Source organism: Ovis canadensis, chromosome 12 (assembly GCF_042477335.2).
Source record: "Ovis canadensis isolate MfBH-ARS-UI-01 breed Bighorn chromosome 12, ARS-UI_OviCan_v2, whole genome shotgun sequence".
In the NCBI taxonomy this organism is placed as follows: Eukaryota; Metazoa; Chordata; class Mammalia; order Artiodactyla; family Bovidae; genus Ovis; species Ovis canadensis.
Genome location: NC_091256.1, coordinates 22,499,754 through 22,524,001, shown reverse-complemented (window position 1 = coordinate 22,524,001; position 24,248 = coordinate 22,499,754). Strand labels below are relative to the sequence as shown.

The following is a 24,248-nucleotide window of genomic DNA, read 5'->3' as shown; positions in this document are numbered from 1 at the left end:
AATTCCTGACATAGGATTTGACTGTGCTAGTAACAGCAGTGACTCAATTCATGTTGCGTGCCAAGCCTGCTTGAGCTGTTATATAAATGACTCTTTTTCTGATAAAGTTTTATTATTATAATACCCATTTTAAAGATGAAGAACCAGTGTTTAGAGTTATACAACAATTATCCCAAATATCGGATGATTAATGATAAGAAAGAGTCCAGCTGGGAATTAAAGCAAAAGTAAGTTGTTCTCAACCTTATGCTGCATGGCCCTGCTGTTACTAGTACAGCATGGGGCTTCCCTGGTGGCTCAGTGGTAAATAATCTGCCTACTAATTCAGGAGATGTGGGTTCAATCTCTGGATTGGAAAGATCCCCTGGAGAAGGAAATGACAACTCACTCCAGTATTCTTGCCTGGGAAATCCCATGGACAGAGGAGCCTGATGGACTACAGTCCATGGGGTCTCAAGGAGTCAGACGTGACTGAGCACACGAGCACAGCATACCCAGAGATCAGTCATAGGATTTTAAATGGATGTTTGTATTTTTGTTTTATTTACTTAATCAATAGATAGGTATCTGATCAACTACTGTGTGCCAGCATTTGTAATTCGACACACCTTAATAAATGATACAAAGAAGATTTAGATGTATCCCTCGCCTTTCCTCCAGGAAGGATAAAGCAGTTATTTTTGGCTGTTTTTTTGATTGCCCCTCTGAATTTCTTATGGATCTTGACTATTAAGAGAACTCCGTAGATAAGCTGCTGGTTAGGGGTCCCTGCAGTGTTAGGTGGAGCCCCTGAATTCCCAGTAGACTATTGTCTCAACTGTGCTTGCAGAGGAGCAAGTGTTCATATGGCAGAGGAGACTCCTGAAAGCTCATGAAAGGATACCTGTGTGCCGAATCAGAATTTACTTTAAACTTTCAGGTACAACTGCATTCTGTTTCTTATGTTTAAGTTAAGCTAGCCTAGGAACTTTACAGAAAAACAGCAGTCATGAGATAAAAGTTCCTTCAATGACTTTTTCTAGCAACCTGCATGTTTCCAGCCAAGAGAAGCTGTAAAAATCTTATGACAGGCAAGCTTGTAGAAGCTCTTCCTTCAGTCTAGTTTCTTTTAAAATCTGAATTCTACGGTTAAACTTTCTCACTAAATGTGATAGATTTCTTTATCAGACTCAGCAGACTGGCAGCTATTTTGTTAAGTTTTATAGTTATAAATGTCTTATAATTTTTACTTGCATAGGTCTGCTTTTTAATTTTATAGCACATCCCTGGTGGGAAAATAGGTGACTATTACTATATGCATCATGGCCAGAATTATCCAGGTTCCTATTAGGGTTTCCCCGTGCATGTCTAGAATATCCCTTAAGGAGCTAGAAGTTAAAGACAGAATTTGCTGTGCCTCCTAACTCTTTAAGTCTTAAATGGGTACAGAAATAATATTATTTTTATTCACGTTGTTAATAGTTTTTGAGTGATTATTACATGATCAGTCAGGTATAGATTTGTTCAGTATGTAATAGGAAAGGTAAGTGATTTCATGGAATTATACTATGTATCTATATAAATTCAACTAAATGTCTTTGGTAAAAAGAATGCTGGAGTAAGGAATGGGGAGATAGCACTTCAGCCTGGGTGGGTGATGAGCAAACAGCCTTGGGAGACATGAATCAATTTTCCCTTCATTGGTCTCCATTCCTATTTATGCTTTAGTCTGGCTAGTAGGCCCCTGAATGCAAGCCATTTATTTCACCTGAAAAACCAGCTATCTTTTTCCACTGCTGGAGAAAAATCTTAATGTTTTGGAGCAGATGTAATTTCCAATGTAATACACTGAAAAATTCCATTTGAACCAATTAGTTAGGTAACACCTTCAGTTTTATTGAGATAATCAGCAGTTTTGCATGGCAGTGTTTACTTGGAATTTATCTAGAGACTGCTTTGACTTAAAATCAAATGACATCTTTTTCACTACATAAAAAGATTTGGACAGATGGCATATTTTTAACTTTAATATTAGAAGTTTTCCTTTTTGAAAAAAAGTGGTTATGTTTATTAAGAATTTGGTATTTTCCTTTGACCTTTATTGATGTTTTACAAACCAGTTTTACTTTTCTTTGAACTCACAGAGCAGAAATTAGCTGATTGCAAATTAGCAATCTCAGAATGACCACAAGTGTCAGTGTTGGCCTGCCTGCCTATTTTGCCTTCAGTTTTCATAAGCTTATGCTGCAGTTACTTATCATGTTTAAGGATTTCTTTTGACTTGAAAGTGGAACTAAATTTAAATGTCTCTTTGACATTTGTCCATTTTAATTCACACAAACTATTAATGATCCTAAGAGAAAAAGTAAGCATCTAAAATCAGTAATTTGGAAAGTACTGTAATAATAAAGGCATACCTCAGAGATATTTGGGGTTCAATTTCAGGCTACTGTAGTAAGTGAGTCACAGGAATTTTTTGTTTCCCAGTGCGTAGAAACATTATGTTCCTAGTATATTTTGTGCAATAATAGCATTGTGTCTAAAAAACAATGTACATATTTTAATTAAAAAATGCTAACCATGATTTGACAACGTAGGGGGTGCCATAAACCTTCAATCTGTTAAAAAAAAAAAAAGTGCAGTATATGCAGTGCAATTAAACAAAGTATGCCTTTTTGCTTGTATATGCTTTGGTTTCTCAGTAGCGCAGCTCTTTCTTTTCAGCATAAATCAACCAGAATCTTTCAGTTGTTTTTTGGCACACACAGAATAATCTTAGAGGTTATAGCTGGGGTTATCAATGAGGGTGGTATTGAGCTTGATACTGCTTTCCTAGGACATGTTCTAGAAGTTTACGAGGGAAGGTGTTCTGGGCTGACAAAATAAATGAAGGGCATTTAGTGAATGTGACCAGGGAATGTAGTGTTGAGACAGTTTTTGAAAACAACAAAGACTAGTCCTGTGTTCTGCAGGACTTCCGAATGTCCTAGTGTGTGTGTGTGAGAGAGAGACCAGGGGTCCCCAGTCTCTGGGATCTAATGCTTGATGGTTGGGGGTGGAGCTGACGTAATAATAACAGAAAGTCCACAACAAAGGTAATGTGCTTGAATCATCCTTCACACCCCTCCTCCTTGGGTCTATGGAAAAATTGTCTTCTGTGAAACCAGTCCCTAGTGCCAAAAGCTTGGGACCACTGTGTTAGATCATTTTTATTATTAAACGAACCTAAAACATAATTGGAATACAAAGTCTATTTCTAGGACACTGGTTTCCATTAAAAGTTTTGCCTATATTTATAGGTTAGTTATGTTACCTATGCATTTCATTTAAAATGGTTAGAGGGATCAGTGTAAAATATTCTTAACGGGGATGTGTTAAGTTTGATAGAGTTGCGAAGCATACTAGGTCCGCACCTTTAAATTGTTTTTAAATCTTACTGGCCAGTAGCTGTAATTCTTTGATTCCCAAAATAATCAAATTAATATAATTCCAAACATGTAACCTTTGATAGAGAGAGCTGGGCAACAGAGTATTGTTTATTCACATGAAACAAAAGAAGAGCCAATTTACAAGCTATAGAGCAAAATTATAAGCTGTATAATAGGTTTGAAGAAACCCACGTTGAATTGTCTTCAAACGTAATCATTTAATTGGACCCTTCAGGTTGTACTGTAATGGGATTGTTCCTAGTGAAAAAGTATTACTTACATTAGAATAATGGAATTTCAGAGTAGAATTGGACCTTTGAGGTCATCTAAAAATCTAGTTTCCTCATTTTACAGGCAAGGTAACCAAGAACCTGAGAGGTTGAGATTTTTCTCAAAGGTTTGCTCTTAATGTAGCAAAGCCACATTAAGCTAGAACCTAGAGCTCAAGACTTGTATGTAAGTCAGGTGTTTTTTGCACTGATTTACTCTGTCTCTAGTTACGTGTAATTGTTTTTAGCCCATGGACCCATGAGATTCACAAATGATGCTGTGGACCTTCTACATTACCTGTGTCCCTCTTCCACTATAAAAACAATTCTACTGACTTTTAAGTGAGAAAGATAAAGCTTTTGTTAAACCTCAGTGAGAAAGAATTGTTCATGATGGACTTCGATGTTAAAGGAGATCGGTACACACACTTTGGTTTGTTTCCAGTTGCAGTGCTCTAATTAGCATTTTATCTAAATTATTTATCTGTAGATTAAGGAACTACATTCATGTGGACGTGATTCTTTTAATCTCCAGATAAATAATTTTTAAAAAGCTGACATTTTCCCAATATGATAGAATGCCTCTTTAAAGAGGTTTATGTTATATCTCACTCTTTTGAAAATTTTTATTGCTGTATTTGTCTGGGTTCTCCAGAGAAAGAATCAATAGGGTAGATAGATTGATTGTGAGGAATTGGCACATGTGGTTAGGAAGACTGAAAAGTTCCAGGATTTGCTGTCGGCAGGCTGGTGACCCAGGGAAGCTGATGGGCTAGTGCAGCTCTTGTCTGAGCCTGAAGGACTGAGAACTGGAGGACTAATGGTGTAAACGCTCTAGTCTGCGTCCAAGGCAGGAGAACACCAGTGTGCCCCCTCGACGCAGCCTGGCAGAGAGGAATTCTCCTCTCTTCTGCCTCTGTGTTGTCTTCAGTTCTTCAGTGGATTGGACGAGGCCCGTCTGCAGTGGGAGGACAATCTGCCTTACTCAGTCTACAGATTCAGAAGTTCGTCTCAGCCAGATGCATCCTCATAGACACGTCTAGATAATGTTTTAGCCAAATGCCAGGGATATTAGTTCCTTATCAAATCTTTTCTCCTGTTCTTTGGATTGACTTCTCTGTTGTTAGTGTCCTTTGATGCATGAAAGCTTTTAATCTTGATCAAGTCCAGTTTATCTGCTTTTCTTTTGTTTTCCTGTACCTTTTAGTACTACTTTCACATATCCGTGAAACTGATGTCAAATCTAATGTCATGAAGCTTTTATGCTTTGATTTTTTATCTGTAGGTTTAAAAAATTTTTTTAAGTTCTATCTCTTAAATTTAGGTTTCTGATCCATTTTGAGTTATTAATAATTTTTGTAGATGATGTAAGATAGTGGTCCAGCTTCATTCTTTTGCACGTGCATATCCAGTTTTCCTAGCACTGTTTGTTGAAAACTATCCTTTCCCATTGCATGGTCTTAGCTTCTGTGTCAAAAGTCAGTTTGCCATGTACGTGAAAGTTTATTTCTGGGCTATCTCATTCTGTTGGTCCATGGATCTGCCTTCGTTCCCTGCTACAGTATTTTGATTATCTACAAGTTTTAAAATCTGGAAGTTTTAGTCCTCCAGCTTTGTTCATTTTTCAGGATTAGTTTGGCTCTTTGGGGCTGCTTGAAATTCCACATCAGTTCTAGGATCAGTTTTTCTTTCTGCGAAACACCTTTGGGATTTTGAAAGGGATTGTATTGGATCTATAAATTGCATTGGGTAATTTTGAAATCTTAATGCTCTTAATCTTAGCAGTCCATGAACATAGATGTCTTTCCATTTGTTTATGGCTTTAATTTCTTTCAGCATCAATCTAAAGTTTTCAGTGTACAGTTTTTTTTTTAACTTCTTGATTAAATTCTTGAGTATTTGATTTTTAAATGCTATTCCAAATGGAATTGTTTTCTTAATTTCTTTTTTAAATTACTGATTGGTAGTGTATAGAGATGCTGTGGATGTTTATGTATTGATTTTGTATCCTGTAATTTTGCAGAGATAGTTGATTAGTTGTGTAGACTACAGTATAGTGTGAAGGTAACTTTCGTATGCACTGGGAAACCAAAAAAAATTTGTGTGGCGCACTTGATTGAGATACTAGCTTTATTGCAGTCGTATGGAGCCAAACCGGCAGTATCTCTGAGGTATGCCTGTACAGACACACTGTACTGGGTTTTAGAAATGTGTCAACTGTTTTCTATGTTAGCAAACATTGTATACGTATACTCCAGGTTATGACTAGTCTAAAAAACAAAAAATAAGTTGTACTTAAAGTTTGTGTCAAGTTTTTTGCTCCTGAAACCTTTAGTGCTTTTCAGCCTCTTTTGTGATTTGCTCAGAGTTGCAGTTTCCTTTTTGTACCTAGTTTTTCCAAAATGATTTTCTTAAAGACTCATTCTGGAACTTAAAAAATTCAGGTGCTTAAAAAAAATCCTAATATTTGTGAGTTCTGAATATCAAATACAGATTTCATGGGAATAAGTTACTTTTTAAAAAGACAAAACATGCAAGTGTACAATTAATATTGATTTACTTTTTAAAAATGTTACTTTTTGTCTCATAAATACAGTAGTCAAAGAGGTAGATTATCAACTCCTAGAATCTGTGTGTGTGTGTGTGTGTATGTATAGTCCATATGTTTTCTTCATTAAGAAATTTCAGTGTCTTATTAATTTTTATATAAACAGCATTTTCCAGAATTAAATATAGTATATTTTTCATACTGATAACTTATTACATATATTTTTCTTACAGTATTTTATATTGTGTTATTTTCTACTTGTTTAAGTGGCAGATACCAGTGTTCTTTCCCCAATGCCAGAAGATGCTAGATTCTCTTCGCTAGCTGAAAGAAAGCAAGGAGGGATTGTAAACAGTCACCTTGTTTCACTGTGTTCTTTTGCAGATAGCGATGCTGTCACTGTTTCCCCCATCCCTTTTTGCCAGTTACTTCTTTTCCAGAATGCCTTGGTGAAATTATAATGATTCTGACTTTTTAAAAGAAAGCAGGTTTTCCTCTCCAGTTAGCACAACTCGTCAGCTCTTTCAGTTGTTTTGTGCTGATACTTTTCTTCTCCCAGCTGAGTAGCATTTTTCCCCCAGTCCAAATATCTTTAAAAATACAGAGTTGTCAGTCTGTTCCCTATTACTGCCAATTATTATTTCTTCATTTTGTTTCTTTTATTCTTTGTTTTCCTTCTATTTCAGTTTCTTAACATATGCCAGATAGACCTCTGTGTAGCCTTTGAAAAGCGATTTTACCTCTCTTTCTTCATCTTTAAAGGGTGCTGGAATTAGGTTATATGGTTTCTGAGGTCCTTTATGTAGTGACTTATACAAAATGCAGATCAGAGTAATATGAGCTTTTAGCTGCTCTTGTATTGGTTAGGGAGTCCTAGAAATGGCTGTGAATTAACCATATGATTAGCAGAGGTCTTTGCTGTTTTCATTTCAAGGAGCTCACAGCCTATTGAAGTGGCATGGCTATATATGTGTGTGCCTTTGAACTTATTTGTGTTTACTTATCCAAAATTAAGCAAAGTTGTACTATAGTGACTGACAACTCAAAATTTTCAGTGAATTTGAGAAGACAAAATTAGATAAAACTCTCCTGGTTGCGGTTAACAGATTCTGGTCTAGTAAGTAAGACAAAAAAGTGTGTGGGTTGCATAGAATGAGATGAGGGATTTTAGTGTCTCTTGGAGTCAAGAAGATTCCAAGGATTAGCAGGAGAAGAGGTCTTACAGGCCACTGAAACTAGATAGGTGTTATGGAGGGATATTGTATTCCATGTCTCTTCTTGCATGCTGGTAACTTCTTTACATCATTCTGCAGATGGCTTTTCTCCATGAGTCATGAGACACGATTATCTGTAATTTTAGACTTAACTCCTTACAGGCTTATGACTAGCTGACTCCCATTTATAAAACACAGGGAACTCTCTATAGGCTGAACCCAGGACTAGCCAGCCTTCTAGTCAAATGTAGACAGGAGGAGGTCTGCATATGTGCATGCTCATTGTTCTTCCTATCTCTTTTTCTTCATTTTTTTTCCTTCTCTGTGTACTTAAACTGACCCAGTTTACCTGTATGTGCTGTGCTTTGTCGCTCAGTTGTGTCCAAACTCTTTGTGACCCCATGGACTGTAGCCTGCCAGGCTCCTCTGTTCCTGGGGGTTCTCCAGGCAAGAATACTAGAGTGGGTTGTCATGCCCTCCTCCAGGGGATCTTCCCAACCTAGGGATGGAACCCATGTCTCCCACACACTGCAGGCAGATTCTTTACCGTTTGAGCACCCGGGAAGTCCCAGTATTTACATGTAAGAATTCAAAAGGAATATGGTTAAAACTTAATCTTGTTATTATATAATATCTAGTTGTTTCCCCCTTGTAAAAGAAGATAGGAGAGAAAGCTAAAATCTCTTTGGTTAATTTCTATTTTGGCTTCTGGTTTTTAGAAGTCTAGAATTGAGTTCAGTATGACCAACATTTGTTGAGCATCTGTTGTGTCCTAGGTACTAGATTTACAAAGATGAGTAAAAGCAGTTGTGTCCCCTAACATGAACTTAGAGAAAAATACAGTGCATTAAATGAAGTTAAATGTTGAAAATGGTCTCCACCTTAATAGTGACTCACTTTCTTTACATTTAAAATTTTACTTGAATATAATTTGCTTGTAATATAATGACCATATCATTAGTAAGCTTGACAAATTTTTACAAAGTTAACACATTCATGGAACCAGCATCCAAAGTGACTGAGTCTCAACCACACCAGTGTATATAACTAAATGCATAATAGTGAAAATATTTGAAAAGGATGTTCTGCTGTCCTCAAGTGCTTTTTTCCCCCAAAGAATTTTTGCTAGTTGCCTCTGTGTCTTCTTCTTCTTTTTTTTTTTTTTTAAATTTAGCTTTTTAGCTTTTTTGAGGGGGAAGGTATGCATGAGGCGTTTGGAATCTTAGTTCCCCGCCCAGGGATGGAACCTGTGCGCCTTGCATTGGAAGCAGAGTCTTAACCACAGGACTGCCAGGGGAGTCCTCTTTTTTAACCTTTCTTTAAAAAAGCCTTTAAACTGAATGCCAGGAATCCTATTGTATTCCAAGTGAAATGCATTCTCTGCATTTTACCACAGTAAAATACCAGATTCTGAAGAAAATGTAATATGAGTAAAGTGAACATTGTTTAGCAGGACTTCTTTAGAAATGTTTCTGTGGTTGTAGTAGTGATTTTTCTTATTACGGATTTGTGTAATTTTCCTGATACTTATCAAATTTTCTTCACTTAAGTACAGCTAGAATAAAATCTTCATGAGTTACTAGCTGTTTTGAAATTTATACTTGTAGCTTTCTATAAAGAAAAATATTTTAATGAAAATTTAGTGTGAATATGATTGAAACTATTGCAGTAAAGATAGAAAACTTTTGAAGTCTGTTAAGCACTTCAGAGGTGTCTGTTCTTGAGTATATAATTGATGTACTTCAATCCTTAGCATATTTCCTTATATATATTACGTGCTTTGTAATTACTTGAGATTTGTTATTCAGCTTCTAAGAAATTTTCAACCACTCTTAAATGTAACACATATCATGTTTGTAAATGGATTATTTTCCCTGAGTAGTTTAAAGATGTTTAATTTGAAATTTTGTGTTTTTTAAAGATTCACTCAAAGTAACACTGTTTACATCTTTCTAATGTGAGATTATGTATCACTTACTCATTTTGAGATTCTTAAGGGGAAAAAGATTGACTTGATTTTAAAACCGGTAATGACATTTCTGAGAATATTAAAATTGTCAGCAATTAAGTAAATCATTGAATATTTGAAAAATCTTACATACTTACAATAACTAATGAATAGTAACAATTTAAGTATATTTTCAACTAAAGATTTCTCTTAACCATCTCACAACCAGTAACATAAAAGGTAAGGTGCTTGTTTGTTTTAACTCATAGCATGTTCCATGACTGAGGGAGAGATAGACATGAATTTTTTTTGCAGTAATTAAACAAAAGTGTTTATTGTACAAAGGAATTTTAACAAATCAGTTTTTATTCGTTTAAAGGAAGGTGCATCAGCCCGGAAGACGCAGACTCCTGCAGCACAACCTGTACCAAGACCAGGTAAAAATAGAAAAATTTTAGTTTTTTTCTGTTATCACAACTGAAATTTTTGATACTATGTAATGCTTTGAAGGAATTAAATTTTACTTAAAACTAGTATATAAGAATATTTACTTGAGTAAATAGGTATAGTTGAGTTATAGAAAATTTTAAGAAAATATTTTTAATTTTAGGAAAATGTTTTAAAAAGCTTTTTATTACATACCCATTCTCTCATCAGTTTCTTGTTTGAGTTCTGTGATAGTATGGTGGATGTGATTTTTGTCTTTTCCTGTGGAAACATAAAACCATAATTTTAATAGATTGATAAGCAGCTTTGATGTTTAGGATTTCAGATATCTGTATCATTGAGCATATTAGGTTCTAAAATTTTAAAAATATATACATTAATAAACAAGGCTAATACTGAAGTTATTTTTTTTTAAATTTAATCCTTACATGTTTTTGGCTATACTTCACAGCCTGTGGGATGTTTGTTAGTTCCCTGACCAGGGATTGAACCCAGCCCCTCAGCAGTAAGAGCACAGAGTCCTAGCCACTGGACCACCAGAGAATTCCCTAAAGTTATTTTAAAAATATTTTCTCTCCTTTTCCTGGTACCTAAAAAGATTGATCTTTATAAATGCACGTAGATACAGACACTATGTTCATTTTCAGTGTTTCGGGCTTGATTTACTGTTCATTTGTTCATTTTACTTTAGTGTTTAGCCTAGTCTAGTATCAGTGCTGTTAAAAGTGGCTATTAAGAAAATGGTGTTAATTGAAAAGGCCCAGTCAGGAATTTAACTGGTTGGTCTTCCTTTTCAATTTGTTAGTGTCAGTAGTGCAGATTTGGATATCTTTTTATTCATAGTATGTTCACACATAGGCTAATTCTAAAATTATGTAATTATAAGTGTTTCGATTTTTGGAAGCACATTAAAAGCATGATGGTAAGAGAGGTTATATTGGGATGGTATTGTAGGCTCTTTGACTGTGTCTTGGATCCACCTGGATCTTGACATGACCAGTATTTTCTTTCTTCCTTTTAATGACATCGGGTTGGTTTGAAATCTTTGTTAAATTTGGAGCACACTGGATATAATTTATATCAGATGACAGAACTATGGGACTGTTTTTCAGGAGACAAGACCATGCCAAAAGCTGTTATGCGAGTACAAGAAAGAACAATTAAATCCAGTTAAATATTATTTGAATGCCTTCCATGTGCTCAATGCCAGAAAGAAGAAGGAGCTAAAGGAGCTCCTTACAGGAAGGAAGAAAAAGTCAGGGAAATAGAAACGGGCAGGCTGACATGGACCCCAGGAATGCAGCCTGGAATATTGTAGAGGCAGTGGGATGATTGATGTAGAATTCTTTTTTTTCCCTTGGACGGGAAGGATGGTTAGTCTAAGGAAGATCACATGAGAAATTCAGAAATAGTATAAAAAAGGAACAAGTCACCACCTGAGGATTCTAGCTCTGTTCTGTGCTGTGTATGAATAATTGTCTCTGTTTCACATTTGCTCAAAATCACATGGCAAGCAAAGGAAAGGGATCGGGGTGGCACTAACACCTGCGTAAACCAGCTTGTGTGCATGTGCCATGGAAGAGGGACAGGGAAGGGGGCTGGGCCCTCCCAGCTAGTTTGTAGTCTTGGAGAAGGTCACGTGTGAAGCAGGGAGCTGTGGGTCCTTCACCTCCTAATCTGCCATTCTTTCTCAGTTCTGCCAGGGTGCACTGGTGATTAAAATGACTGAAATAAATCTTCGAGAATATCTCATGATATAATAGATACTCTGATGCCCATCGATGTGAGGTCTCGTTTCACTCACTAATTGACCCCCATAGATCCACAGTCCCAGAAGCAGAGATTATAAGTTTTAATACTCACTAGTCAATAAGACTGACTTGAGTGGGTGTTAGCAGTTTGTCATCTTTGTCTTGATTTGTGTATTTTTGTTTTGCAGATTGTTAAATGTATTTGCTTTTTGGGTGCTACCCAGTTTTGAAGGGACATTTTGTAATATAGGGTAGGCTCATCTGGATTATCTTTTTAAAATAGAAAAAAAACATAATATTTCTGGTAGTGTAACATACATGAGACAGCATAGATCTGTATACTGTTGTTTGTTAGGTAGAGTTTGAATTATTAGGAAATAGGGACTGAACCATTTATCCTTTTTGCCTTCAGTGAAGGGACTCAGGGATGGTGTTCCATTTTTGTTCACTGTTTGTTTCTTCTTCTTATTTTTCACCAAATATTTTGCACTAGTTTTACCAGGCAAGTCCCTGGGTAAATGTAGTATTTTAAAGTGTTACAATCATTCCTAATTTTTAAACATTCATTTAGGGAATGTAACTAACAAGAGACACATGTTTTCAAGTGAATTAAGAAGCACGAGCGTTTGATAAGCTCCATAGTGGAATTTAATGTCATTTCCTTTCTTAGCCAGATTAAATCTCCTGCACACATCCCTGCTCTTGCTGCCTCTTTCCAATGTGTACACAATGCATAAGTCACTTCTCCGGCTTTCAGTCATTACTTCTGTCTTACAGATAGGCTGATGTGGGGAGGTGACTATCCATAACCCTATGGCTCTAGTTTATCTGCTCTCTTAAGATCTGCACGTGAGATTGAGAGAGGATTAGCCCTTTGTATATTTTAAACACATTTCTTATGCTCTTCAGTCATCCACTTCAGAATGTAGGTGGATTGCCTCATTCCATAGTTATAAATCAATGTGCTGAAGGTTTTCAAATTTGTGTCTCCAGTTCTTCTTACCTCTGGTGTCTTATATTAACTGTTTAACATTTGGATGTGCCATAGGTATCTTAAAACTGGCTTACAGCCTTTTTTCTTTGATATTTTCCCCACAAGGTCTTCACATTCTTCTGCTTCTTCACCAGTAAATAACACCACTGTCACCTCTGTTTCTTAAGTCCAAATCGAGTTATTCTTTATTCTTCATATTCGCTTATTCTTCTCATCTAATATGCCAGTGAGTTTTGTCAAATTTACCTTTTCTGTATTCCGTATTTATCTATTTTCTCTTTATCTCCACTGCCACAACTCAAGTCTAAGTTACCATCATTTCTCTAGACCAGTGCATCTTGAAGTATTAGTCCCTGACCTGTTTTTTTCTGGTCCTCAACAAGATACAGATAGGAGTTGGGAGTAAAATAGTGTTAACAGCATCCAGGTGTATGGCCAGGGTTCTAGCTGTTCATTTTTATTGCATGTTATTCAGTCGGCCTTGGAAAGTTTACCGAAAACCCTTGCCTTAATTAACCACATTTAATTTGGGTGGCACCACTGTAGAATACTGGTGATCATCCTGAGCTTGCTGCTTACACAGTTGTCCCCCTCCCCCCCCCCCTTTTTTTTTGCTTGTCCGCCTTTGACTTCTTAACTAAAATTGCTATTTTTCCCCTTATAGAAAGTGTAATGTGAAAATCAAATTATGTCACTTTCTGGCTAAAAAGTTACAGGATTTTCTAACAGAATTTAAATATAAGCTTAACATCACCTAGAAAGCCCTTCATGAATTGGCTCCTACATATATTTTTAACCTCCTGTCCTGCACCCTTCCTTTTGCCTGTCTGCACATTTGCAGTTCCATAAGCACGACAGTTTCTTTCTGCCTTTGGCATTGGCCCACATTCCTACCTCTTATCTAGACTGTTCTTTCACTTATTCTTTGCAAGTTTGCTCCTTTTTATCCTTCAAATCTCAGCTGAAATCCCATTTCCTTTGAGAGGCTTTTTCTAAGCATTCTGTCTAAAGGACACTTTAATATCAGTGTACATTCATTTTGTTCCTTAATATTGTGTATTCAAATTTGTTTTTATGTGCTTATTTGCCTGTTTTGTTATGGTCTGGTTCCCCTCCTTTACTTGAATGGTTTTTTGAGGGCAGGGATTATTTTTGTTTTATTTATCATTATAAAAATAAAAACCTAGCAGAGTCCCCTGTACATGGGCTCTGAATAAATACTTAAGGAGAGAATATAATTCTATTTGGAAGCAAGTACAGCAACAGTAATTGCCTATTCTCAGCTTGTCAGTGGTCGGTTATGGTGTTTGCTGAAGGCAGTGGTTGTGGCAGTTCCGCTGCAGTACCTTTAGCATCAGCCATGGCCATGAGGTTCAGTAAATAGTAAATATAAATATGCCCAGGATCTGAAGAAGAACTTACCTTGCTTTGTTGTTCATATGAGTCTTACAACAGAATCAAGATGTAGAAATTATTGTCTCTGTTTTATGGCTGAGGACAGCTGACGCTGAGCGGCATTGATCTCAGTGTGCTTGGGGGCTATTGTCTGTCTGGAAAGTGGCAGAATGGAGACAGAATCAAGCTCCAACTCTTGCTTTCCTTCATGCTCCTCATGGACTCAGCATTATTCCACTCTTCCCTCCTCCTGCCTTTAGATCAAGCTCATCCTTAGTATGTTCATCATTGTGTCTCTGCCTTGGTCCTTAATTGTAGTTTTTTTTTTTTTTTTTTTTTTTACTAAATATCTAAAGTTTATTTTTAACATGTGAGCGTCTATGTTTTGTCTTTTTCTAACTCTGTCTTCTCAGCCTTGATTTTAATGAATCGTCCCTTATATTCTGTGTCCATTATGAGCTTCCTTAGTATATCTGGTATTTCAGTCAAAGATTGCTTTGTTCTCCTTATTCATTCTCCTAGCCACTCCTGTCTCCAGTTTGTACATCTGTCTATCCAGCCCACCTTTCCTTTATTCCTCTGTCAAATTCCACGTGTTTATTGAGATTGTATTATATTGCAGATGATAATGTCTCGCTCTACATGTTGATGTATCCAAGAGTCCTGTTTCTAAAAATAATTTGAGAAGGTTTTAGTATCTGTTTCTCAGCAAAAAGAAAGATGAGAGCACTTTGGTAAATATGCATGTGAACTCGTGTTTGTATTTTATCTTTCTTTGCTTTCTGTGGCTGCAAGATCATACTTCTGGACTCCATAATGTTTTATCATAATCAAATGGCTATACAAAGGAGTGCAAAGAACTAGTTAAAATGTAGCGTTTTACTGTCTCCATAATGTTTATCACAATGAATAGCTATACAAAGGAGTACAAAGTACTAGTTAAAATATAGCATTTTACTGCTTTTGAAATAGAACATATTCCAAAGATGTGTGTACTTTCCTTTAAAAGTGGTATGTCTAAGAACTGATGTTGAATTAGAATTTTAAATTGTTGAATTTTTATTTTTCGTGATTTAAAAGTTAATTCTAGCACAGCACATGGCAGTCAGTAAAAATTTATTGTATGAATAAATACTGAAAATTGAACAAGCAGGACTTTCTCTCCTAAAATACGTTCTTCTTGAACTAGACTGATGTTACCATTATTATGCCAACAAATGTTTTTATTATAAAGTCCATTGTATATGTAAATAATAAAGAGAGATGAATATTCATGTTTTTATAATATACAAAATTATTGATAATATGGGCAGTTCCAGAAAAAAGACCTTCACATGACTCATTGCTAATAAAATAAAACCCAAAAATTTTGAAAAGAGAGATAAAGATAGGTATTTTAGGTCTTAGGTACTGGGGTAACATCTTTGTTTTTTCTCCACCAAGATTAATTACATTTCCCTCTCTCAGGCCTTCTCCCAGTGTTATATCCTCTTGTAGTACTCTGTGTTTTTATATTTATCACAGAGTAATCAGTTAATTCAGAAATCATTTATTTGCCTCCTTTTCTGGACCCTAACGTCTATGAATGTAGATTCTCAGTGCCTACTGCTGCTGCTGCTAAGTCGCTTCAGTCGTGTCTGACTCTGTGCGACCCCATAAATGGCAGCCCACCAGGCTCCCCCATCCCTGGGATTCTCCAGGCAAGAACACTGGAGTGGGTTGCCATGTCCTTCTCCAATGCATGAAAGTGAAAAGTGAAAGTGAAGTCACTCAGTCATGTCCGACTCTAGCGACCCCATGGACTGCAGCCTACCAGGCTCCTCCATCCATAGGATTTTCCAGGCAAGAGTACTGGAGTGGGGTCCCATTGCCTTCTCTGTCTCAGTGCCTAGCAATGCTATATATCCACTTTGTTTATAACTACTGATTGTTGAACTGCTGAGGCATTATAGTGACTTTCTGAAGCAGAGAAATAGCTTCATGTTATTTAAGAAACTTACAGTACATTAAAAAAAATTTTAATGAGTCGTGTAAATACAAATTTTTTGGCCTTGCTTTTAAGTTTGAAAATAAAAATGTGATGTTTATAACACTCAAATATTTGGATTTTTTTCCTTTCTTACAGTTTCTCAAGCCAGACCTCCCCCAAATCAGAAGAAAGGTAAAGTGTGTGTGACTCTAAACTTGCTTTAAAAAGTAAGCTCTTGCTTACACAACCAGGGCTGATGGCCTTCCCATGCAGTGGTAGCAGATGTGTGTGTTTGGTGTCCATTCTGAGTGGTTAGTGCTCAAGCTGTCCTGATCATTAACTAGTCTGAATATCACTGCTGCTTAAAATGTCTTTTAGCTAAAAGAGTGAAAAATATAAATTTGTAGGCTTTTACTTTTTAATTAGGAAAGTAACTATAATTCCTTTAAATAACCTATTTGATACCTTGAAAATTCTGTCTTTATAGGATCTCGAACACCCATTATCATAATTCCTGCAGCTACCACCTCTTTAATAACCATGCTTAATGCAAAGGACCTTCTCCAGGACCTGAAGTAAGTAATTTGCTAAACTGTCCTCTTTGTAAGACATAGAGCTTTTGTTGTGAGTTACTAGTTACTGATTCAGTATTTCTTATTTTGAGAAAATGAATGTTTGATTTCAGTGCTATTGGCTTTGCAGATAGTCTCAAATATAATTTTCAAAAACAGAATATATTCTTTTATATCTGAATCCTTTAGGGAAAACTATAGAAACTCTGACAAAAGTCTTAATGAAAAAGGTTATCATTTAATTTTTAACATGAATTGTTTTGCTTTGGCTAGAGAGCTTGAAGGGGTTGTAAAACAAATTCAGGTTGTCTTCTCCCCATTTCCAAGTTCCAGTAAAAAACCAGAAAAGTAAAATGTATTTTAGATTAATAGATGTATATACCCTAGAGGGAGAAGGCAATGGCACCCCACTCCAGTACTCTTGCCTGGAAAATCCCATGGGCGGCGGAGCCTGGTGGGCTGCAGTCCATGGGGTCGCTAGAGTCGGACACGACTGAGCGACTTCACTTTCACTTTTCACTTTCCTGCATTGGAGAAGGAAATGGCAACCCACTCCAGTGTTCTTGCCTGGAGAATCCCAGGGACGGGGGAGCCTGGTGGGCTGCCGTCTAGGGGATCGCACAGGGTCGGACACGACTGAGCGACTTAGCAGCAGCAGCAGAGGGAGGAGGAGGGACCATAGTTGGTGTGTGTTTGTTTGTTTTAATTGTATGATATTTTTATTTTAGGCTGCAAAACCAAAAATGAGCAAATAAATAAACAACAAAAAACTTGAAGTAGGCTTGTCAAATGATGTAAATTTCATCCTTTCCAGGGAAGCAGAAGGTAGATCAGTGCAGGTTATCCTCAGGGCCGCAAACATCCTGCTTCACTGCTGCTTGTTCTCTGCTGGATTTTGATCCTTCTTTGGGTCCTAGTCTGGATCATTTCCCTCATCTCCTACTTCTTCCCCTTCCTCATCTGCTTCTTCACCTTCTTCATCATAATCATCGTCATCATCTTCAATAGCTTCTCCAGTAAAGCATAACACTGATCTTGGGATTATATGCTCACGTAAAAAGTGACCAATTTCAAAGTCCGCAGCGAGGATAGCTTCAGAATCATCATCCAGATCTCCACTCTCGGGAACTTCAGGAGGGGCCAAAAGAGAAAGAGTCATTGGAAACTGTTTCGGTCACAGTACGAACTGTCCCACATCCCTTGTGTTTCTGCTTCCTCCTAATCAGTTTCAAAGTGACATTCTTCCCTTTTTTCCAGTCTATCTGGTACCCTATACAACCCATAATTTCTGGTCCATCAAAAGAAAAGGGATCAGAGTCATTTGATTCTGACCTCATCCTATATGTCTTTGTCAACACTTCATTTATGAAATATTCATTGGGTTGAAAGTAAAATTCTAAGACAAAACTCATAGGTTGACCAGCATCCGAGAACTTCACTTTAATGTCTTTCCGGTGCTTCAGAATAGGTTCTTCATGTTCCTGAACCATATCACTGAGCAAGTCAACATTCTCAAAAACGGTCAACCAAAACTCAGGAATGCCCTTGGAATCTTCTTTTTCTTCATCCTTTTTCTCATCTTCAATCTTGGCCTTTTGTGTTTAGCTCCTCTGAAATTTCATCTTCCTCATCTGGTTTCCATTCACATTCTTCTTCTGTAGGTTCATAAATGGCATTAACGGTCTCAAATTGCTTATCAAACAGAGGCTGATAAAGAACAGCATACTTTCTTTTAAGATCATGAACTTCCTGATAGAATTTGGCTTCTGTCGGTGCACATTTAACTTGAAGGTTTTTGAGAGCATTCACTCGTCTTTTAACTACCCTAGGCAAGCTTTCAGTGTATCCTGTTGGTGTTTCTACCAGACCATCAAGTCTTTCTTGAAGGGCTGCAAGAATCTGAGGAGTTTGCATCATCTGAACAGTCAGCTTACATGCTTTGATTTTTGTTTCTTCACCAGTTTCTTCTACTTCTTCAACATCATCCAAATCTTGATCAAGTTCAGACTGTTCTTTGTTGTCAATGTCTGCCGTGTTGTACAAATGCCAAATATCAGTGGCTAGCATGGGGAGCCAGGTGGCCCAAGCTGTGCAGGCAGTGACTCAGGGCGGCAGGAAGAGCAAGAGGCGACGATGATGATGCTAGAAAGGGGACCATAGTTTGTTAACCTAGACATTAATTAGTAAACGTTGGTTGAAGAAGCAAAGAGGAAACCTATATCCTGTGTTAAAATTTACAGATGCTTAACTTTCGCAGTAAAATAAAGGTGACAGATCTTACAGAAACAAAAACAACCTTCAAAAAGAAAATCATGCTGCTTCTAGATAACTCACAACTTAAAAATGAGTAGCAAAGTAAGTTGGAATGCTTACTGACTCTAGGCTTTAATCGATGCAGAATTGAATTGTAAGTGCTGATGACTTAAGTAGCTGTATAAAATCCTGTGTAACTGGCGCATGCAAATGTATCTCTGGTATTTTTTCTTTAATACTTATGAGTGGAATTTTTAGTGACCGTTTTTCCAATAACAATATGGAAAGAAGGAATTTTTAGGTTTTATTTCCTCATATTTTGTTAGGCTTTTTTCTTTCATGGAGTTTAATATTGAGACGGTGCTGTGTCTTATTAAATAATCCACAGTTCCTCAAGTAATCTGCTGCTGCTGCTAAGTCTACAGTTGGGCATATATGAAACATAATTGTTTTTGCCCACCTCTTGAAATAGATTTGATAATAATTAAAATAAAAGTAGTAAGTAGTACATAGAAGTCGGAAACTAAACTTTAACATCTTTCTCGTTAGGCTTCCTACCAAGAAAGCAAACAGTTTTAACAGACTACCTTCTTTGGATAGATCATGCCTAATTTTTCTTCTGAGTTTAAAACACTCCCTTCATTGTTTAACACCTCATTGCAACTGACATCTCCCCTACAGCTTGAGTCAGCTTGAGGCTTTGCTATGTAATTAATGCATAATTGAAACCTCCTCCACACAATTATAGTACTGGCTGTATCCCATAGCTCATGTTGGCATAGATTCTGTTTGGTTTCATGTAAACTGAGGATTCTTCAGTTTTCTAGCCCTTCAGTAAGTAAATGAAATGAGGCAAAATAAATCCTGCCCTCACCTTTAACATTCTAAGTAACAAAATCAAGGTTCTATTATGGAAGTATTAAGAAGTGCTTTGACATTTATAAACATGATCTTGAGAGAAGTTTCACTGGGCCCATGAGCTTATTTAAAATAAACTGGTTGGATGGTGCTTGTGATTTTGGCTATAACAGTCCTCACATAGGGCAGAGTTCCAGCGGGGAAAGATTACACAGAGGGAGTGCTCCAGAGATAGACTGAGAGTTCCCCTTGCATCAGTCAAACACTGTTCAGCACATGTTTATGGGGGACTACTTAAGGCCTGGGAAAGAGCAGGCAGGAGAGCAGTCCTGAACTCACACTGGACCATGAATGCTCCATGTACCCAGCTGCCACAGCAGTGCAGAATGCTTCAACCACTTTGGAAAACTGTATAGGAATTAATTTATTACATTGAAGGTGTTATTGCACCATCTTTATAATAGCTTACTTTTTGATGATCAGAGGTCAGCTGTGATAATCAGTACTTAGAAGGATATCTGCTTTATCTTGTTAAAGGTCATTGTAAATTTGTTTATCTGCTGTACCTAGGTGTAGATTTCTTACATATCCCTCCTTGGGATTCATCAGAATTGAATCTGTGGATCTGTGTTTTTCATCAGTTCACAAAGTCTTGGCTCTTAGCACTTTAGACATGACCCGTTTGCTTTCCCTTCTTCCCTTTCTTCTCCTCTCTTCTTTCTGGAACTTAAATGAGACGCACTGTAGACTTTCTCATTTCATCATCTATGTCTGTTATACAGTTCTGCTTTCCTTTTGTTTTTCTGTCACCTGCATTCCTGATCATTTTTGAAGACTTTAACTTCTAGTTGTCTGTTCCTTTGGCTATCTCCTAGTGTGATGTTGTCTATTCATTTCATTTTAAAATTCAGATGTCTTATTGTTTCTATTTTAGAGGTTCTGTTTAGTTCTTTTTCAAATCTTTGGTGCTCCTTCGCACCCCCTTGCCTTTTTTCAATGATTTCTTTTTCCCTCTACATACTTGTAGGCTTGTTTCACAAGTTTGGTCTTTGATAGCTGCATCATTGGAAGTCGTTACTAATCGCTTTCTTTTATCTGTTGTTTCATTCATGATACCTTGTTTCCTTGTGTTTTAAGGGGTTTTTCTTTTTTCTCTTAACTGTTCATTTAGTGGTTTTCTTTGTTTTCAGTTTGTAATTTCTGTTCATGCTCCTTGGAATTTTTTCTTATAGAAATTCTGCGCCCCCTCCCCCCCGCCCCCCCCCCCGCCAAAAAAAAGAGGTTTAATTTCCTTTGGTCCACAGTTGGTATTTTTGCATTATTTCTTGGTCCCAGGGCTCCTGGGCAGGGCTAATCCCTATGGGGGCCTCTGGGTGGGGGTCCCTGTGCAGTACTTGGTGGGGGAGTGAGGGGAGCGGGGGCTGGTTTTGTCTCAAGCACTCAGAACTCCACTGTCCTGCCTGGGCCTCAGTGTCCCCACTAGGCCCCTGGGAGGGGCCGGGATTGGTGGTTTGAAGGTCCTCGGGAAATCGATGAGACATAAAATATTTTGGGACTATGGCCTTACCTTCTCTCAGCATCCAACTTCCCCCTCCAACACACACACTCACACACACTCCCCTGAACAAAGTATTTTCATTTCACTAAAACTGCCTGAAACTTCTGTGGGTACAGAAACCACAGACTGATTGGCAGGAAAAAGTGGGGTAGATGTAACCGGAAACTACTCAGGGCCAGTTCCCCTCCCTGCCTTGGTTTCTTTTCCCCCCTAACCTAACAAGTTTGGCCCAAAGTCTGCTGGGAAACCTGATGCCTGGAGCTGCCCTGGTAGGGACCCCCACCCCACATGCATCTGGCTATGGCCTTTACCCCTTTCCCCCAGACTCTTAACTGGTAACACTCTGACATGTAGAAAAACAAGACAAAAAACAGGAAAACCCATATAGGGCAATGATGTGGGAAGACAACCCACATGGGTGTCTCAGGAGCCCGCCTCTTCCTGTAGTAGAGGCAGCACTCTGAGGGCTCCCCTGGGCCTGGCCCTCTCTGGCAGTTGCTGGAGCCCCGTCGGCCACTGGGCCTTGAGGGCAGTACTTGGGGTCATGTATCTGCCGGCCCAGGCCAAAGACCTGACCACTTTGCTTGGCTCCCTGCGTGTAGCCCATCTGCAGGGACATGGAGGGATTGTCACATTTGGCTGTCCCCAGCTTTGGGTTGCAAATGTGCCGCCGGCTCCCTGGAGCCGTTGTGCCCACCTGCCTGTCCCACTTGTTTGTGCTCATCTGGAGGCTGATGGTCAAGTGGTCCATGGGGGCAGGATATGGTTTTGGGGGTCATACAGATGCAATCTGGTGCCAGAAGCGGTCATGCCCGACTGACTGGCACATTTGTTGGTGCCCATCAGGAACCCAGTGATGCACTGGACCACCTTCATGGTGGCATCGTCAGTCTCATCCCTAGTTCTCCCAAGTATTTGATGCCAGTGTCCATGCTGCTCTGCATCCCCTTTGTCTTGGCCTTCCTGGCCAGGGCAAGAAAGAGACACCTACACCTGCATCAAGTTCCCACTTTCAAACAGGTTGTTAGCTTCAAACAGGTCGACAGGGTTCATGCCGTAGCTGACCGTGGCCTTGAAAAAGTTGGAGAGGTTTTCTAGCTGGTGCCACTTCTGCGTGGAGCGGTTGGTCTTAGGGATTGATCCCAGCTGCAGTTTATTCATGCGTGTGCACAGGATGATCCCGTCCTTCAGGCCCTTCTGGAAGTCCGGGTTGATGGAGAGGCTGGTCAGTCCTCAATCCAGCTTCGGAGCTCCACCTCCTCCAGGGTCAGTTTTGGACTGGAGCTGGTTCTTGACCGTGGCCAAGAGCCTGTGCGAGGGCCCCTTGTTGGAGTGCGTGGGGTTCAAGATTTGCTTTTGCATTTGATAAGCACCTGGTGGCATAGCCAATCCAACATCGATAGCTTCACGTTAAATTCTGTTTGAGGTTTTTTTTAACACCAGATATTATTGCTAATTTTTTTTCCCCTGCAAATTTCAACTTCTTTTATTTAGAAGAAAGGAAAACTGTATTTTTAATCTGGGAAATACTGATGAAATTGTTCATTTTTCAAAATGATATATAGACTTAAAATCTGGAATTTGTGTAATGATATCTCATTTGCATTTTATATTATACTAAGGAAATTATTTTAGAGATTTGTTACTTGTTTAAACAGCGGTGACTTTAATCATATTACCCATACTCCTTCATAGTCATAGAATGTTAAGTGGAATAAATAAATAATGGTAGAGTCGGTGGATGTCAGAATATTTCTCCAGATTGCAGATATCCATCCAGTCAATTGTGCAGTTCTGGTTCTTTTTGTTAGATAATTTTTTGTGTTAAGTATTAAAAATCAACTCAAAGTAGCTTTACTGTAAAAATAATTGGCTCAACGTAACTGAAAAGTCCTGGCTTCTGACACAGTTGAATTCAGTGCTAAATGAAATAAGCAGGAGTTGGTGTCTCCATCTCTTAGGCAGGTTCTCCTTCTTCAGGGCCAAAGATGACTTATCAGAAACTCCAATTTACCAGTCACCACAAAGAGACAGTGCTCATTTCCCAGTAATTCCAGCAAAAATCCTGGGATTAAATCCTGTTTACCTGGCTTATACAGTGTAACAGGTGTATTTCTGAACCAACCACTGTGGTCAGGGTTGTTAATTTTTGCTTTAAATCCAGATGAAGTCCAATTTAAATTCTGAGATTTGATTTTTCTTTCAGTTGTCAGGGTGTTGGTTAGGGCTGAGATGAGGTTAGGAAAATGGGTGAGCAGTAGGTTTATTTCTGGTTTACATTATATTGAACCCCAGAGTCCTAACTTTATGAAAGAAGGAATTTCTGTTAGATTCTCTACCTTGAGCAGAATATGGGATTTGTTTCCTCTTCCAAGAGTCTAGTGAAGTAAAGTAAGAGACAAAACTGAAGTTTCATTAGCTTGCCACTGCCTTCCATGGGCTGGAGTCTGCAGTGTTGTCCTGACCTTTGAGTTTCATTCTTTACTCAGTTCTCTGGCCCAAGGATTCTTTACTTCTCGCCAGCTAGCTCAGAGATGCCTTTAGAATGAAATTTATTGCACATTGAAAAGCTTTCTGACAATTTCTTTTAAAGTTAAACATACCCTGCGATCCAACAGTTCCACTCATAGGTATTTATGTAAGAGAATGAAGTGAAAACATATGTCTGTAAAAAGGCTTATACCAGAGTGTTTATAGTAGAATGTATAAACAGATTGTGTCAGATTCATACAGTAGAATTTTGCTCAACAGTAAAACAGAATGAACTGCCAGTGTGCCCCTCAGCATGGATAAATGTCAGAAACGTTAGATTGAATGAAAGGAGCCAGGCATGGAAGAGTACATTCTTGTGTGATTCCATATATAGAATTCCTAGAAGTCACCTGTGATGATGGAAAGCAGAGTTGTGTGGTTGCCTGTTGGGGAAGAAGTGTAGAGATTACTGAAGGGTGCAGGAGGAAATTTCTCTGGTCTGTTGCACGTGTTCTGTATCTTGGTGGGTGTGGTGGTTACCTTGTGGAAAGGCGTATTTGGTGACACTCCTTGATGGATTGAATCACCTATCT

General features: G+C 38.0%; 1 protein-coding gene and 2 pseudogenes across 1 annotated transcript in view; 1 reads left to right on the top strand and 2 right to left on the bottom strand.

Moving 5' to 3' along the window:
* Positions 1–24,248, top strand: part of CDC73 (cell division cycle 73) — an 89,047-nt gene that overhangs the window by 52,378 nt on the left and 12,421 nt on the right. The window contains exons 11-13 of the mRNA XM_069544533.1: positions 9,766–9,823; positions 16,099–16,134; positions 16,430–16,517. Coding sequence (XP_069400634.1) covers positions 9,766–9,823; positions 16,099–16,134; positions 16,430–16,517 — 182 coding nt within the window. The remainder of the gene's footprint in view (positions 1–9,765; positions 9,824–16,098; positions 16,135–16,429; positions 16,518–24,248) is intronic.
* Positions 17,373–21,548, bottom strand: LOC138415978 (nucleosome assembly protein 1-like 1; annotated as a pseudogene).
* Positions 21,399–22,566, bottom strand: LOC138416249 (calponin-2 pseudogene; annotated as a pseudogene).